This window comes from Gymnoscopelus microlampas, assembly GCF_963454915.1.
Source record: "Gymnoscopelus microlampas genome assembly, chromosome: 19".
NCBI lineage: Eukaryota > Metazoa > Chordata > Actinopteri > Myctophiformes > Myctophidae > Gymnoscopelus > Gymnoscopelus microlampas.
This window is the reverse complement of record NC_139956.1, coordinates 901,235-915,957: the sequence shown is the minus strand read 5'-3', so window position 1 is coordinate 915,957 and position 14,723 is coordinate 901,235. Positions and strand designations below refer to the sequence as shown.

General features: G+C 43.0%; 1 protein-coding gene across 4 annotated transcripts in view; it reads right to left on the bottom strand.

Annotated features, from left to right (window-relative positions):
- Positions 1–14,723, bottom strand: part of camta2 (calmodulin binding transcription activator 2) — an 83,872-nt gene that overhangs the window by 19,066 nt on the left and 50,083 nt on the right. For all 4 annotated transcript variants that reach the window (XM_084042783.1, XM_084042786.1, XM_084042784.1 and 1 more), the window contains 4 exons: positions 7,820–8,077; positions 4,564–4,784; positions 2,824–3,005; positions 958–1,162 (listed from right to left, as the gene is read on the bottom strand). In XM_084042783.1, coding sequence (XP_083898909.1) covers positions 958–1,162; positions 2,824–3,005; positions 4,564–4,784; positions 7,820–8,077 — 866 coding nt within the window. The remainder of the gene's footprint in view (positions 1–957; positions 1,163–2,823; positions 3,006–4,563; positions 4,785–7,819; positions 8,078–14,723) is intronic.

Genomic DNA, 14,723 nt, shown 5'->3' with positions numbered 1-14,723 from the left:
CTTTCATGTCTTAGCGTTTAGTTTGGAGGAGGACGTGTTTGAGACTCAAGACAAAACCTGTAGGACGTGTCTGGAGTCCCAAACAAGTCCTCCAGTGACATGAAAAGACTTAAGTATCAAGTGTGTTCATGTCTCAGTCCGTCACAAGTCATTGGTGTTGAAATCCAAATCGTGTTGTTTTTAGTAGATGTGATCTAAAGCTGATTGGATGACTCATATAATATCAGTGGTTCTCAAACCTTTTCATGTCAAGGACCCCCAAAATGATATGTATTTGGCCGTGGACCCCCCATCTCAAAATATGTTGTTCCAGGGACCCCCATCTCAAATATGTTGTTCCAGGGACCCCCCAGAAGCAAAGATTTGAGTTACAAATGTTTGCGTCTAAAAAAATATATATATTCAAATATTTGCACAAATGTTCACGACTTTTCAAAAAATATCAGATCTACAAGCTCATAGCGCGGCTTGTAGATCTGATATTTTTGAGTGGCCCAAAGTGTAAAAGCTTTAAATGGTTCAAATTATTGTGACGCTGTATTAACACATTTTTCTGGGGACCCCCTGGAACCCCCCCAAGGACCCCACTTTGAGAACCAATGATATAATGTACCTTGTATGTTCTGAAAGCTGATTGGATGACTCATATAGTGTACCTTGTATCATCTCAAAGCTGATTGGATGACTCATATAGTGTACCTTGTATCATCTGAAAGCTGATTGGATGACTCATATAGTGTACCTTGTATCATCTGAAAGCTGATTGGATGACTCATATAGTGTACCTTGTATCTCCTCAAAGCTGATTGGATGACTCATATAGTGTACCTTGTATCTTCTGAAAGCTGATTGGATGACTCATATAGTGTACCTTGTATCTCCTCAAAGCTGATTGGATGACTCATATAGTGTACCTTGTATCTCCTCAAAGCTGATTGGATGACTCATATAGTGTACCTTGTATCTTCTGAAAGCTGATTGGATGACTCGGGCGGCCTCGTAGAGCTCCCGCTGTTCGCTGTCGGTGAGCGTCAGCAGAGCGAAGTCCCTCTCCATCCTCCCATTGGACGAGGCGTTCAGGAACTCCGCCCACGCCGCGGAAGAGGGCGGTCTTAACCTCTGGAGCGCCAGAGCGCTGAGGGGGGAGGGGGGGCACATACGCCTGTACACACACACGCACACACACACACACACACACACACACACACACACACACACACACACACACACACACACACACACACACACACACACACACACACACACACACACACACACATTACAGTCATTTAGCAGATGCTTTTATCCAAAGAGACTTACAATAAGTACATTCAACATAGGTAGGGAACTAAACTACTAATCACCAGAAGTCTGAAGTGCATTTCCTGCAAAAACAAGTAACTAAGAGTATACCTAGTGCTAAGGTAAAAGTGTAATATATCAGCTACATACTGTCTTAAACACATGAGACCTGAAGCCGATTCTACATGTCTCCTAAATCTCAACAGTTTTCTGAAAAACGTATGTTTCTATATCAGTGGTGCTCAATCTTTTTCATGTCAAGGACCCCTAAAATGCATATGTATTTGGCCGCAGACCCCCATCAAAATATGTTGTTCCAGGGACCCCCCAGAAGCAAAGATTTTAGTTAAAAATGTTCGCTTTAAAAATATATATATTTCAAAGATTTGAACACCTTTTCACAATTTTTCAAAAATAGCAGATCTACAAGCTCATAGCGCGGCACTCGGTGCCGCGCTACGAGCTTGTAGATCTGCTATTTTTGAATAGCCCAAAGTGTAAAATAATGCTTTTTTAGCTCAAATCTAAAAATGACACAGTTCCAGGTCTTAATGGGTTAAACACATGAGACAAAATAGTAAAATCAAATGAGCAAGAGCTAAAACAAATAAGTGTTTCAAATAAACAAGATCCAATAAAACTTTTTTTTTTTTTGTGGCAAACAATGTCTCGGTGGAAAGACGAGTCTCTCTTCTTTCCACCGGGAAAAAACCCCATTGTAACGTGATGGTCTGTTCTGTAGTTATGGGCAGTAGAACGACTAAAACGACTTTTGGAAAAAAAAAAAAAATAAATAAAATAATTTGACCCAAAGACCAAGGAGATATGATTGATCTAGACTCCCATCCACTTCCTTGTTAACTTAAAACTTAAACATTCTGTATCTCAGCTCCTGAGTACTTTTTTTTTTCAACGAAAAATCTTGGCAGTGGGCAAAACGCGGCCAGAAATAATTCAGGCAGTGAATGAGTTAAAACTATAACTAGGCTAAGTTTGAACTTAATTAAGTGTGAGGTGGTGCAACTGTGGCTCCAGATGACGTAATATTACGTCCATGGCAGTCACTGCGTTACACAGTGGCGTGCACAGACATTTTGAGGGGCAGGTGCTCAAGTAAATTATACATTTTTTTGTTTACTTGGTCTGCTCTTTTTTTCCCTCTACACCTATACCTCTTTGCCAAAAAATATCAGATCTACAAGCTCTCAACGCCTCGCAGCGCGAGGCGTTGTGGGCTTGTAGATCTGCTATTTATGGCTAAAGTTCTCCTCAGAAAAGGGATGCTAGGTTTCGAGTGGTTATGGTAAAAAGAAAAATCATATCACATAAAGATTTGGCGGACCCCCTGTAGTAACTCCGAGGACCCCCTAGGGGTCCCGGACCCCCTGTTGAAGACCCCTGCTGTAAACTGGAAAAAAAACAAAAACTTTTTTCCCCTTTAGACCTAGAGTCTATCTGTGCACGTCCCTGCTGTTACAATTGCCTGGGGGGGGGGCAACATCTAGTCAAAGGAAAAGTCACCTGGGTGGGGCCAGCGTGTGGGCGTCAACCGTGTCCAGGTAGGTAGCCAACCAGGTGTCCGTGATGGCCGGGTTGTCCCGCCTCTCTCTGAGTGGTGACTCCGCCCCTCTGGGGAAATCCTCCTGTTTGATTCGCTCCGGCGTGGCCTCGATGATCTGCTCCGCCAGCGTTGCCATGTCGACCTGGGGGAGGAGGTAGCAGGAAGTGAACCGTTCACTACTCAATACGTATTCAAATCCATACTTATATATTTAAAATGTACACTATACTTACAACATGGTTAAGTTTACTAAGTATGGATGGTTTAAGTGGTTAAATGAATCAAACATATAAAAGATCATGTGTAAAACAAACATAAAAAGAAAAAACACACATTTCCACAACATGGATGATGATCTAAGCTTCACAGTTTAACCCATTAAGACCTGGAACTGTGTCATTTTTAGATTTGAGCTAAAAAGCATTATTTTACACTTTGGGCTATTCAAAAATAGCAGATCTACAAGCTCATAGCGCGGCACCGAGTGCCGGTGAAAATCTTTGAATATATATATTTTATAAAGCGAACATTTTTAACTCAAATCTTTGCTTCTGGGGGGTCCCTGGAACAAAATATTTTGATGGGGGTCCGCGGCCAAATACATATAATTTTGGGGGTCCTTGACATGAAAACGATTGAGAACCACTGATATAGAAACATACGTTTTTCAGAATACTGTTGAGATTTAGGAGACATGTAGAATCGGCTTCAGGTCTCAATGGGTTAACTCCACTTTTAACTCTCAGATGTATGACAGCATACATACAGGGTTCATTTTGTCGACTAAAACTATGACGAAAATGTTTCGTCGACTACCTTTTTTTCACTGACGAAAACTAACTAAAAACGAAGCTGTGAACATTAACTACAAACTAATTATATTGATCATTTTGTCACAAACAAAAACAAACTAAAATGTTAGGGATAGATCTAGTGGAGAAGAGGTTTGGTTGCGCTCGGGTGTTGCGCTCTGAAAATAGCAGATCTACAAGTGCCAACAGTATAGAGTGTGTTTGGTGTATAAGGCTGTTCCCACTAAGCTATTATATAGTGAGCAACAGCAGCACTATGAACACAACCAGGTGCTCACAGGACATGAGTTATGGCTAATGGTTAGTTAAAAGTATCATCACTGTTTCACACCTGTAAAACAGATCAAAACGGATCAAACATGAGACAAAACTACAGAGGATCTACAGGGTCTTTATCAGCACTCTGTGATGAAGACCTTCTGAGGTCACCTGATATTAATGTAGGCTTTCCCTCTGTTTAACTCCTGAATATCCTGATCTAATGTCCTTTTTTCTCATATAACCAAATATCGCTATCCTACTATCCTACTATAATTCTAGTAAGGGTGAGTCTGTCTGTAGTGGTGAGTGAAGCTACCCGGTTCTCCTCAGTGGCTGGACCAATTGCTCTGATTTTGCACACAGCCATTGACCATTACCATCTGAACTTAACTGTGAAGCCCGTTTTTCAATTTCATCAAATCTCAGCTTCTTATTAGCGTTTATGTGTCAAACAATGTCGCCTCCCGGGTTGCCAGATCATGTGCGCATATCCCCCCACGGATGTGTCGACCGGGTATGGTCTAGTTGTTATAATTATCGTTATCGTTGACGTTGTAGTGTGTAGTTAGTGTGTGTGCGGTACCTGTGTAGTGTGTATGTAGTGTGTAGTTAGTGTGTGTGTGGTACCTGTGTGGGGACGTTCTCTCCCTCGTTCTCCTCGTTCTCTCTGTAACTCAGAAGCTGTTCCTCCAGCGAGGGAGACAGAGGACAGCGGGCCGCGTGTGCGTGTGCATGCGTGAGTGTGTGTGGGGAGTGTGTGTGTGGGGAGTGTGTGTGTGTGGGGGGGTGGTTGTTTTCATAGTCCATGAGGAAGAGGGGTGAGGCCCGGCCTCTCCTGGGATCCAGGCCTACAGACACAGAGAGGAGAAGAGGAGGTCAGCGCTCTGCTCTGTCTGCAGAAACATGTTTGTGTTTGAATAGAATAGAAGCACCAAAGTCTGACGTCATTTACACATCCTACCTGGTTCGCGGTTTTCCACCCCCGTTCTGAATCCCCATAGACGTGTTTAATATCGCGTCAATTAAGAACTGTGTTCCAACAATAAACTAATGACCCCGGTGGTTTGACTCTTATGGATATGAAGCATCAACTGACGGTGAGAAAACCATAATGTTACTTCAGCCAAATTAGTTACATTTTCTCCAGAAACAGACTGTATCAAATACAGTATAAGTGACTGACTATCATAAACCATACAGAACCACCTTCCTGTTAACTCATTCCCTGCCTAGAACGACTAAAACGACTTTTAAAAAAATAAAAAAATAAAACAATATATATATTATTTTTTTTAACATTTTTTTTTTTTCACCCAAAGACCAAGGAGATATGATTTTTCGAAGATCTAGACTCCTATCCACTTCCTTGTTAACTTAAAACTTTAAAATGCTGTATCTCGGCTCCTGAGTACTTTTTTTTTTCAATGAAAAATCTTGGCAGTGGGCAAACGCGGCCAGAAATATTCTGGCAGTGAATGAGTTAATATCTATATATATACATTATTATATATATAATATAAACGATACAGAACCTCCTCCCTGACAATATCACAGAGACAGTTTATTTATTTCTGAAACACAATTCTTATATGAGACGATTCTAAGATGACCCAATGTTATTCTCCATAGAGACATGACTCTACGAACCAGGGGATGAACGAGTGACGTCAGGACTTCTGTACTCTATGACTACGTCTGACCTGACACAGACATGTGGGCAAATACTGTGGCACGGTCATGCTGGACACACAGAAAGCGTTCAACAGTATTACAAATCATTCTGTTCTGCTAAACAAGCTGCAGGCCATGGGGTTTGACAGCAAAACCATCTGGAGGGAAGAGAACCTAAATCTCACCCGCACAACCCAACCCAATATTATGCTGTTGTTGCAAATGTGTTGTTTTTAAATGTGCAAATAAATAAAATAAAATAAACAACAACTAAACCCCTTCTGTTTCTGTAAATATACCTTTTGCTGCTACGGAGATTGCACTGATATGTATTGCATGTATTGTATGAACTAGAACCAGTGCTCATTTCGTCGAAAAAATATTACGAAAAATGTTGGTCGACTCTACCTTTTTTTCACTGAAGAAAACTAAATAAATACTAAGCTTTATGACTACAAACTAAGACTAAATATACTGACAATTTAGTCAACAAATAAAAAGTAGACTAATATGTTAGGACTAGTGGAGAAGAGATCCAGTAGAACTAAAAGACAAGTCATTTTATGCTTGGGAGATCTGCTATTTTCATCATGGAACCAAGTGTAAAATCAGGCATCACGATGCCATCAAGGCACCGCCAACATATATTTTTTTGTGTCGACAAAATCAACTGTAGATTTAGTCAACTATGATCTTATGATTTTTTGTCAACTTAAAACTAAAACATTTCAGATGATTAAATTATCATCACTGAATTACATTTTATTCAAAAGTAACACTGACTAGAACACTACTCGGGAATGATGCGGGACCACAATGGAAACAAGCCCATACCATAACGTTTGACTGTTATACATGTAGTGTTCAGGGGTCGCGCTAGGATTTTAATCTGCCGGTCCCAATGTCCGGAAGGATTCAAATTTATCGGACATCTGACAAAAATAACGGTCATAATTATTTTTATGCATTAATGACAAGCAGGTGCGTAAATACAGCATAACACTTAGGCCTACAGCATTATATTTTGGATTGAGCTATTTGAACATGAACCATCATAATATACACATTTTATATAGCAGGGTCATCTTACACAAATACATTAATTACCTACATTACCATTTGCGCATGCTGCGTGCGTAATGGTTTCTCAATAATCAATTGCGTTTGAATGCATTTTCTAATCAAAGGGCATTGCACAAAATTGGGCATTTCAGATAAATCCTTCATAACGTGGCTCAGCTGACCTGTTAGGGCAATACATTATAGACCACTACTCACTCACAGGAGGAGGTTATGCTGTATAGTTAGACAGTGGATGCCGTCCGTGTGTCTAGTTGGGACAGCCGTGGGAAAGTTGATGAGTTGTGAGAATCTTGTCGTCTCCTCATAGAGCTATTCAGTTCAAAGTGGTAACATTTTAACGTGTCCACCTCATAGAGTTAAAAATAGGTCCACGATTATGATTAACGTCATGTTTCACCTCAATGCCATAGTAGTTGCAGTAGCCTATAGCTGTTGTGAAGAGTATTTACGCATCTGTGTTAGATTTCATCTTCAACCTGCACTGTTGTTTAAACTGTAGGGAAACTTGCCAACTTTACTCACAAGTGCCATTGTATTAGCCTAGTATCTGTGATATATTCTAACTAGTAATGATACAACTTGTGTGTGACTGGCTGTTAAATACACAACTTTATATAATGTAACTTGTAACCGGACCGTGGACTGCCGAGACCGCTGGCTACGCAGCAGCAGTGTGTGACAAACTCTTTTCTTTCTACGTCTCTCTCTCTCTCTCTCCCAGAAACACACGCACACTGTTGAGAGAGAGAGAGAGAAAGAAAGAGCGAGAGAGAGAGAGAGAGAGAGAGAGAGAGAGAGAAAGAGCGAGAGCGAGAGAGAGAGAGAGAGAGAGAAAGAAAGAGCGAGAGCGAGAGAGAGAGAGAGAGAGAGAGAGAGCTTGCAAAGCAGAGGATTTGAAATGTGCCTAATTTTGCGGTGATAATTAATGAACAGCCGTGTCCTTATCAACCGGTCAGGATGTCCGGAGAGATTTATTTTTTCCGGTCTTTGTCATAAAAAAACGGTCAAAACCCGCAATTATCGGACTAACGCGACCTCTGGTAGTGTTAACACACTTAATGGCAAAGTAATACATCTATGAAGCTACCATTAGCATTTAGCATCCATCAACAGCACCGACGGGGCTTACCTGCGCTCAAATCCGATTGGTCGGTCCCACCACAGGCTCCGCCCACTTCCTCGTCCTCTGAGCCGCCCGCCCACCCCTGGTGAGGAGGAGGGGGCCGGGGCGAGGAGGAGGGGGAGGGGGGGGAGGGGACGGACAGCGGGGAGGAGGGGGAGAGGGAGGGGGACGTGTCCATGGGGGCGGGGCCGCTGGAGTAGGCGGAGCTCGGCGAGGGGGAGGAGGGGTCGCCGGGGGAGGGGAGGGAACTGGACGAACTGAGACCTGAGAGAGAGAGAGAGAGAGAGAGAGAGAGATAGAGATAGAGAGAGAGAGAGAGAGAGATCAGTGATATAATATTACATTTAAAGTTATACAGTGCAGATTTAAAAAAAAACGATTTTTAGCAGCCTCTGCTGGTCATTACCGTCACTGCAGGCCGTCTGTTTATTACTGCGTTACCCAGAATTCCATTCGTTTTCACCGGAAGATGGAAGCGTTTCAAAAAGCGTTCTTTTAATTGTTTTATACGATCTGTGGATCGTTTCTCTTAGCCAGTGGAGCTTTAGTTACCGTGAGCTGTGTTTTCTTTTTTTTTTTTTTTTTTTTTTTTTTCCTTCTTCAGATCATACAATCTCTTAAAATCAGCGTGAGTTTCCTTTTGTTATTAGCGCAGTAGTTCCTGGCCAAACAGGAAACCGGCGCGGTAGTTCCTGGCCAAACAGGAAACCGGCGCGGTAGTTCCTGGCCAAACAGGAAACCGGCGCGGTAGTTCCAGGCCAACAGGAAACCGGCGCGGTAGTTCCTGGCCAAACAGGAAACCGGCGCGGTAGTTCCTGGCCAAACAGGAAACCGGCGCGGTAGTTCCTGGCCAAACAGGAAACCGGCGCGGTAGTTCCTGGCCAAACAGGAAACCGGTGCAGTAGTTCCTGGCCAAACAGGAAACCGGTGCAGTAGTTCCTGGCCAAACAGGAAACCGGTGCATTTCCGCTTCCATTTTCCGGCCAGATGACGTCATTTTCGTGGGAAAGTCATGCTCGACAACGTTCAATAGAAAATATATAAATAAAAGGCTTTCGGGGGTGAAATTCATGGAGTGGGTGTTGTGAAACATTTGCCACTCACAAAAGATATACAATTTAACTTTAGTTTTACTGAAAAAGTTACCTAGCATTACTTTAAAGTGTCTTCATTGTCATGGCAACCATATATGACCCACCGCCATGAACAGACAGTCATTGAACATTTTTACATTTTTAAAAGCAGGGAATCATAGCTACAGATTGACATATTGTTTGTGTAGTTTTTGACTCATAGATATAGAAACCTAGACACCTCATTGGCCTCTGCAGCTCGTTGTAGCGATTGGTATCGCGGTCGCCATTTTAGAGTAGGCAAGCTACCGTTCAAAGTGACTACTGGCCAATCACACTGCCTCTTACGAAAAGACCCACCCCCCACCTGCCTCTGATTGGCCTACAGAACGCCCCCCTTCTGTGACACACGCGGAAGCTTGCCTACTCTAAAATGGCGCCCGAGATACCGATGCCTCAGAGCCGAAGGAGGCGTCTACCTTTATATGTCTATGGTTTGACCCATCAGTTTAGGACATTGGTTCTCAAAGTGGGGTCCGGGGACCCCCGGGGGTCCTTGAGGGAGTTCCAGGGGGTCCCCAGCTAAATGATAGATTAGGCACCAAATGGACCCTTATGGGTCTGTAACTCTGAGAGTGTACAAATGCCATTTGGTTCCATTTGGTTCCATTTGTACACTCTCAGAGTTAAATTAACATTGATTTTACAATATAAATTGCGGTCCAAGTGATAGACATGCCATTAAATGGGGGTCCGTAGCCCTAATGCATGTCAAACTGAAATTAAAAATTAAAATGAAATTAAAATTGTTGAGAATCACTGCTAGAGCCGTTAAAAAAAAAAACTTCTCTTATGGGGGTCCCTGGGCATATCTTTTGAAATGGGGGTCCGCGGGCTAAAAAGTGTCAATTTGGGGGTCCTTGACATGAAAAAGTTTGAGAACCACTGGTGTAGGAGATATGTCTTATAGAATGATGTCTTGCAGAGATACAGTGAGCTGAGAACAATGGACTGAGAGGAACATTTCTGTGATCTGTGACATTTTAACACCTATCCCAGCATGCATTGCTGTGAAAGGTGGGAGTGTGAGGGGGGGCCAGGTAAACACCTCAGATGCTATCCCAGCATGCATTGTTCTCAAATGGGGCGACACTAAGGTTCTTATTCATATTAAAAAAGGAAATGATAAAAATGCTATTAATTCACATTTAGCCTTTATAGAAGTGAAGCTCACAGCTTGTCACTCTTCCATCAGCACTCAGCTAAACTCCTGAGGCCGCGAGTTGTGTTTACTAAGAGTAAATGTCCACTGTAGAATATTTTTGGTTTATGTTTGGTCCTGGGTTCGATTCCCGCCAGGGACGCTGTGGGCGCTGGGGGCGTGTCTTCTCCTCCGCGTCATCAGCGCCCATACCCAGGGTGGGGTTGGCGAAAGGGTCTACTCTGTGTGGAGTTTGCATGTTCTCCCCGTGTCTCCTAGGGTAGTTAATACCCTCACAAAAACATATAGTAATCCTGGTCTCTATACTACCTCCCCCATGAGCGCCTGATGGAGGGGAAAGGAACTGGTTGGAATAACGTGTTCCTTCCACGCGCTACGTCCAACCAGGGAAACTCCCCCCTGTCAGGTGATAAGAAGGTCAGTTGGCTCTCATGCACTGAAGGAATCATGAGCTCGGCCCTGGCCTCCCCTGGCTGTGGGGGACTGGTGTAGCGCTGGTGTAGGGCTGGTGTAGCGCCCAGGATCACTTAGAAAATTGGCACCGGGTGAAAAAAATGGGTTACAAAAATCGCGGGATAAAAAAAAAAAAAGAATATGTTTGGTTTAATTGTTACAGCGCGCCCATCCCCCCAAATTGCGTGGTTGTCATTGTGGACATTTCGTACCGAGACCTAGAATTGTGTAGTTTGTATATGCAAAATGCGTGCAGGTTGGCAGGTCTGCTATTTCTATGCATTACCTCCTATTTTCCTTGCTTACTGTAAATCACTCTGGATTAACTCTTAAACTGCCAGGGTTTTTCATAAATAGTACTCAAAAAACTGCCAGCAGTTTACATGGTAAAACATAGGAGAAATGTTATTTATTTCTCCGTTTATTTTTTTAACATTGAAGTGAATGGAGCAGCAACTTTTTGGAAAATGTTATCTCCTGGTTCTTTGTGAAGAACGGAAAAACGGAAAAACCAAAAAAATAAAGAATAATTTTAGAATTTTTTAAATGTTGTTTTTGATTTAAAAAACAAAAAAACATTTATAAACATTTTTGGCAGGCAGAGAGTGTCTGAAAAATGACTACATTGTAAATTGTGTTGGGTGCGACAGCCTCCGACACAGCACGCGAAAGTTGGTGGCGGTTCCTCAACCTAAACTGGCTTAATACATTACACACCCGTTGTAACTGCCACCGTTAATGTAGAAGATGAGAGCAATGCTTGGAAAGCTCTATCTGACAATGTTTCTGATCACCGTAATGAGGCTCGCTTTCAAACAAGCGTTGCTCTGTGGGAGGATCTACGAGCTACAGGAGCAAGCCGACTCTGCCTTGAAACATCTGGTGGGCAGGCTGCCAGTGGAAACGGACTTTACGGAGTACCAACACCCCCTGTCTGATGAGCAGTGGACGGCCTTCCAGGACAGCGAGAGGGCCTTCAGAGTTGGACTCAACACCAGACGACAGCAAGAGAGGCGCTTCGCGGCTTCTGAAGACCCGGCGAAATGGATACACCTTATAACGTTACTGAATGGTGTGTTTTTTAATAACGGCATATTCACAACAACGAGCCGAGGAGGAAAGCAGCTGGGCTTCGCGCTACTGAAATATGCGACGCGGATTCTGAAAAAGTTTCCTCTCAAGGATCCACTCCCTGAGGTTCTGAGCCCATCCACCGCTGCCGAATGGATCGAGGGGCAAATGTGTTATGTACGTGACAAGATACAGCCCCAGCTCAGCTCCAGTACAACTTGGGAGCGCCACAAAAGAGTGAGTAGGAACAAACTTGCTTTCTTGTGGCAGCACAGACGTTCCAAAGCGATCCAGATCATTTTAAATGACAGTGAATATCCCGACCCGCCTCCCTGCCCCAGTGACGTCACAATGGTCAAAACCCATTATGAAAATAAATGTCTCAGCCAAACACTGATCAGTGATCCACTCCCATTACCACCCTGGAATAATAGCCCGCAACCAGCACAACCTGATAACTTTCCTAACACCACCCACTTTTCACTTGATGAAGTAGAGTCTGTTTTACACAGCATACCAAATGACAGGGCTAGTGGCATAGACGGGGTAACTTATGAAAGCCTTAAGACCGCACAGTCATGCGAAAAAATAACATCTATTTTCAATGTCTGCCTGGACAATAAGAGAGTGCCCGAGTCCTGGAAAGGAGCCATGATTCACCGTATCCCAAAAAAAGACAATGTACCTGATGATCCATCAACATGGAGGGACATTTCTCTGCTCCCCACCATCTACAAAGTGTTCATGAAATGTCTCCTGTCTCGTGTGCTTCCCTGGCTGATAGACAATCACATCTTATCATCAAAACAGAAGACGTACATCAACAGACAAGGGATGAATGAACATGTATTTTGTCTTAAAACTGGGATCGATGATTTTAAACATGAGTCTTGCTAATTCTATTCTGTCTTCCTGGACTTTCGCGATGCGTTTGGTACTCTGACCCATAATGTCATGATAAATTCCCTAGAGAAAATACAACTACCTCAGGTGTTTATCGACATTATTAAGGATGTGTATGAAACATCATACATACAGGTAATATGTGGAAAACAACTCACAGACCCAATTCCTCTCCAAGTAGGCATTAAAACAGGCTGCCCATGGAGTGCCATTAACTTTGTTCTTGCCATCAATGAGTGGATAAAGTGGTTGTGTGATTGTGCCCCCACCAAATGTGTATTCCCCAAACCCCGTCCAGGGTTAAGCGGACGACGTACAACTAGCATCTCGGGAAGAGAGTGTTATTAAAAATATGCTCTCTAGAACAGACGCATTTCTAGACTGGTCCGGTTTAGAGGCCAAACACTCTAAGTGTGCTGTTCTTTACCAGAGACGTAGTGGCAGCAACCGCTGGTATAAATCTAAGACTGACAAGAGTCCTGAATTTACCATCAACTCAGAACCGATTAGTGTGTATGACCTGCATAAGACATACAACTACCTAGGTCATAGATTTAACATAGCTGGAGAATGGAAAGAACAGGTTGAATACATCACGACTGAGTTTATAGCCAGGCTGAATCTGATTGATGCTTCACCACTGCCACTGCTAATGAAGTTGGAGGCTATCAGGCAGGTTGCCCTGTCCAGAATCCAACATCTTTTCTCCAACGTTCATCTAGCATGTAAAACACTTAGTGAACTAAACGACAAAATAGTTCATTTTGTTAGGAAGTGGTTTGGACTTAACACCCACTCCACCAGAGACATTATTTTCCAGTCCAAACAGGGAGGTGGGTTTGGCATCCCAAATGTGGAGTGGATATATAATGCCACACGGCTGGCTCACCTACTAAGCATGCTAAACAGTGATGACAAGACTGTCAGGGAACTTGCTAGATCTTCTCTGTTTCTAGACATGAAACGGCGTAAAGTGCCCCTGGCAAGAGAGGGCGAGCCAAGTTTCCTGAGGGGTTCAAAAGAAAGCCCAACCTTAAAATGGACTCACATGCTACTGGGTTCGGGGTGTCGTCAGATTGGCCTGACCTCAATGACCTCTGTGTGAGAACCGGAGTATCCCTACACTGGGTTGGACCTGACTCAGACACTGTAGCAGTCTCTGAGGACATTATTACCAACTGTAGGATCTCAGTAAGGGCTACTGTTATTGATAAAGAACATCATTTATCACCAGTTAATGCACGGAGGTACCTTGTAATGTTACAACAGCAGAACCAACAACAACACTGGACTGGTTTAAAACTACAAGGAAAGCTAGCTAGCCTTCCTGCTGCAGATCACACCGTCTCTCACACAATATTCAAAAATGATGCAGTTGATGAGGATATAATCACCTTTACAGTCAAAGCCAGATTACAGGTCCTCCCGACCAGACTCAATCTTTCTCTGTGGTTTCCTAATACGTTTCCTCCTCATTGTCTGCACCATGACCACACTCCACTTACTGAAACTCTGTCACATATTCTGAACGGCTGCCATGTATATAAGGGAATGTACATTGCTAGGCATGACAGAATTGTTGACCTATTAGCTAAGGACATAAGCTCATATGTTTCATCATCTGCCAAAACGTATAAGCACTCTTGTGTTTCAACTGCCATGTTCATGTGCAATAATGAAAATGATGCCTTTTCAGATGTCACAGATAATACACCAGATGTTGTTGTTGTTGATGAGGACAGTAGAGAAGTGACCATTTTAGAAGTGGCATGTACATCTGATCACAGTCTGGAAGAGGCATTCCTTACAAAGGTGCTTAAGTACCAACGTCTTAAGGATGCTATCATGCAGCTTGGTTACAAATGTAAACTGCTTGTGTTCGTATTTGGAAGCCTCTGTAATGTCCATAAATCAGTTGTGAGAGGCCTGCAGAATGCAGGAATGCCCAATAAGCCTAAAGCTAAGGCATTGGCAAAATTCTGTTCAATGTCTGTGATAATTGGCAGTGGCCATATATGGAGGAGGCGATGCTTCCTGTACCCGTGATCTGTATTCTGAAATACTTGTCGTTGAGCTTTTTCCAAGTTTGTCCATCTACTATTGTTTGTGTTCAAGAATTTATTGTTAAAATGTGAACGCAAATAAAGATGTTAAATGTGTGTGTGTGTGTGTGTGTGTGTGTGTGTGT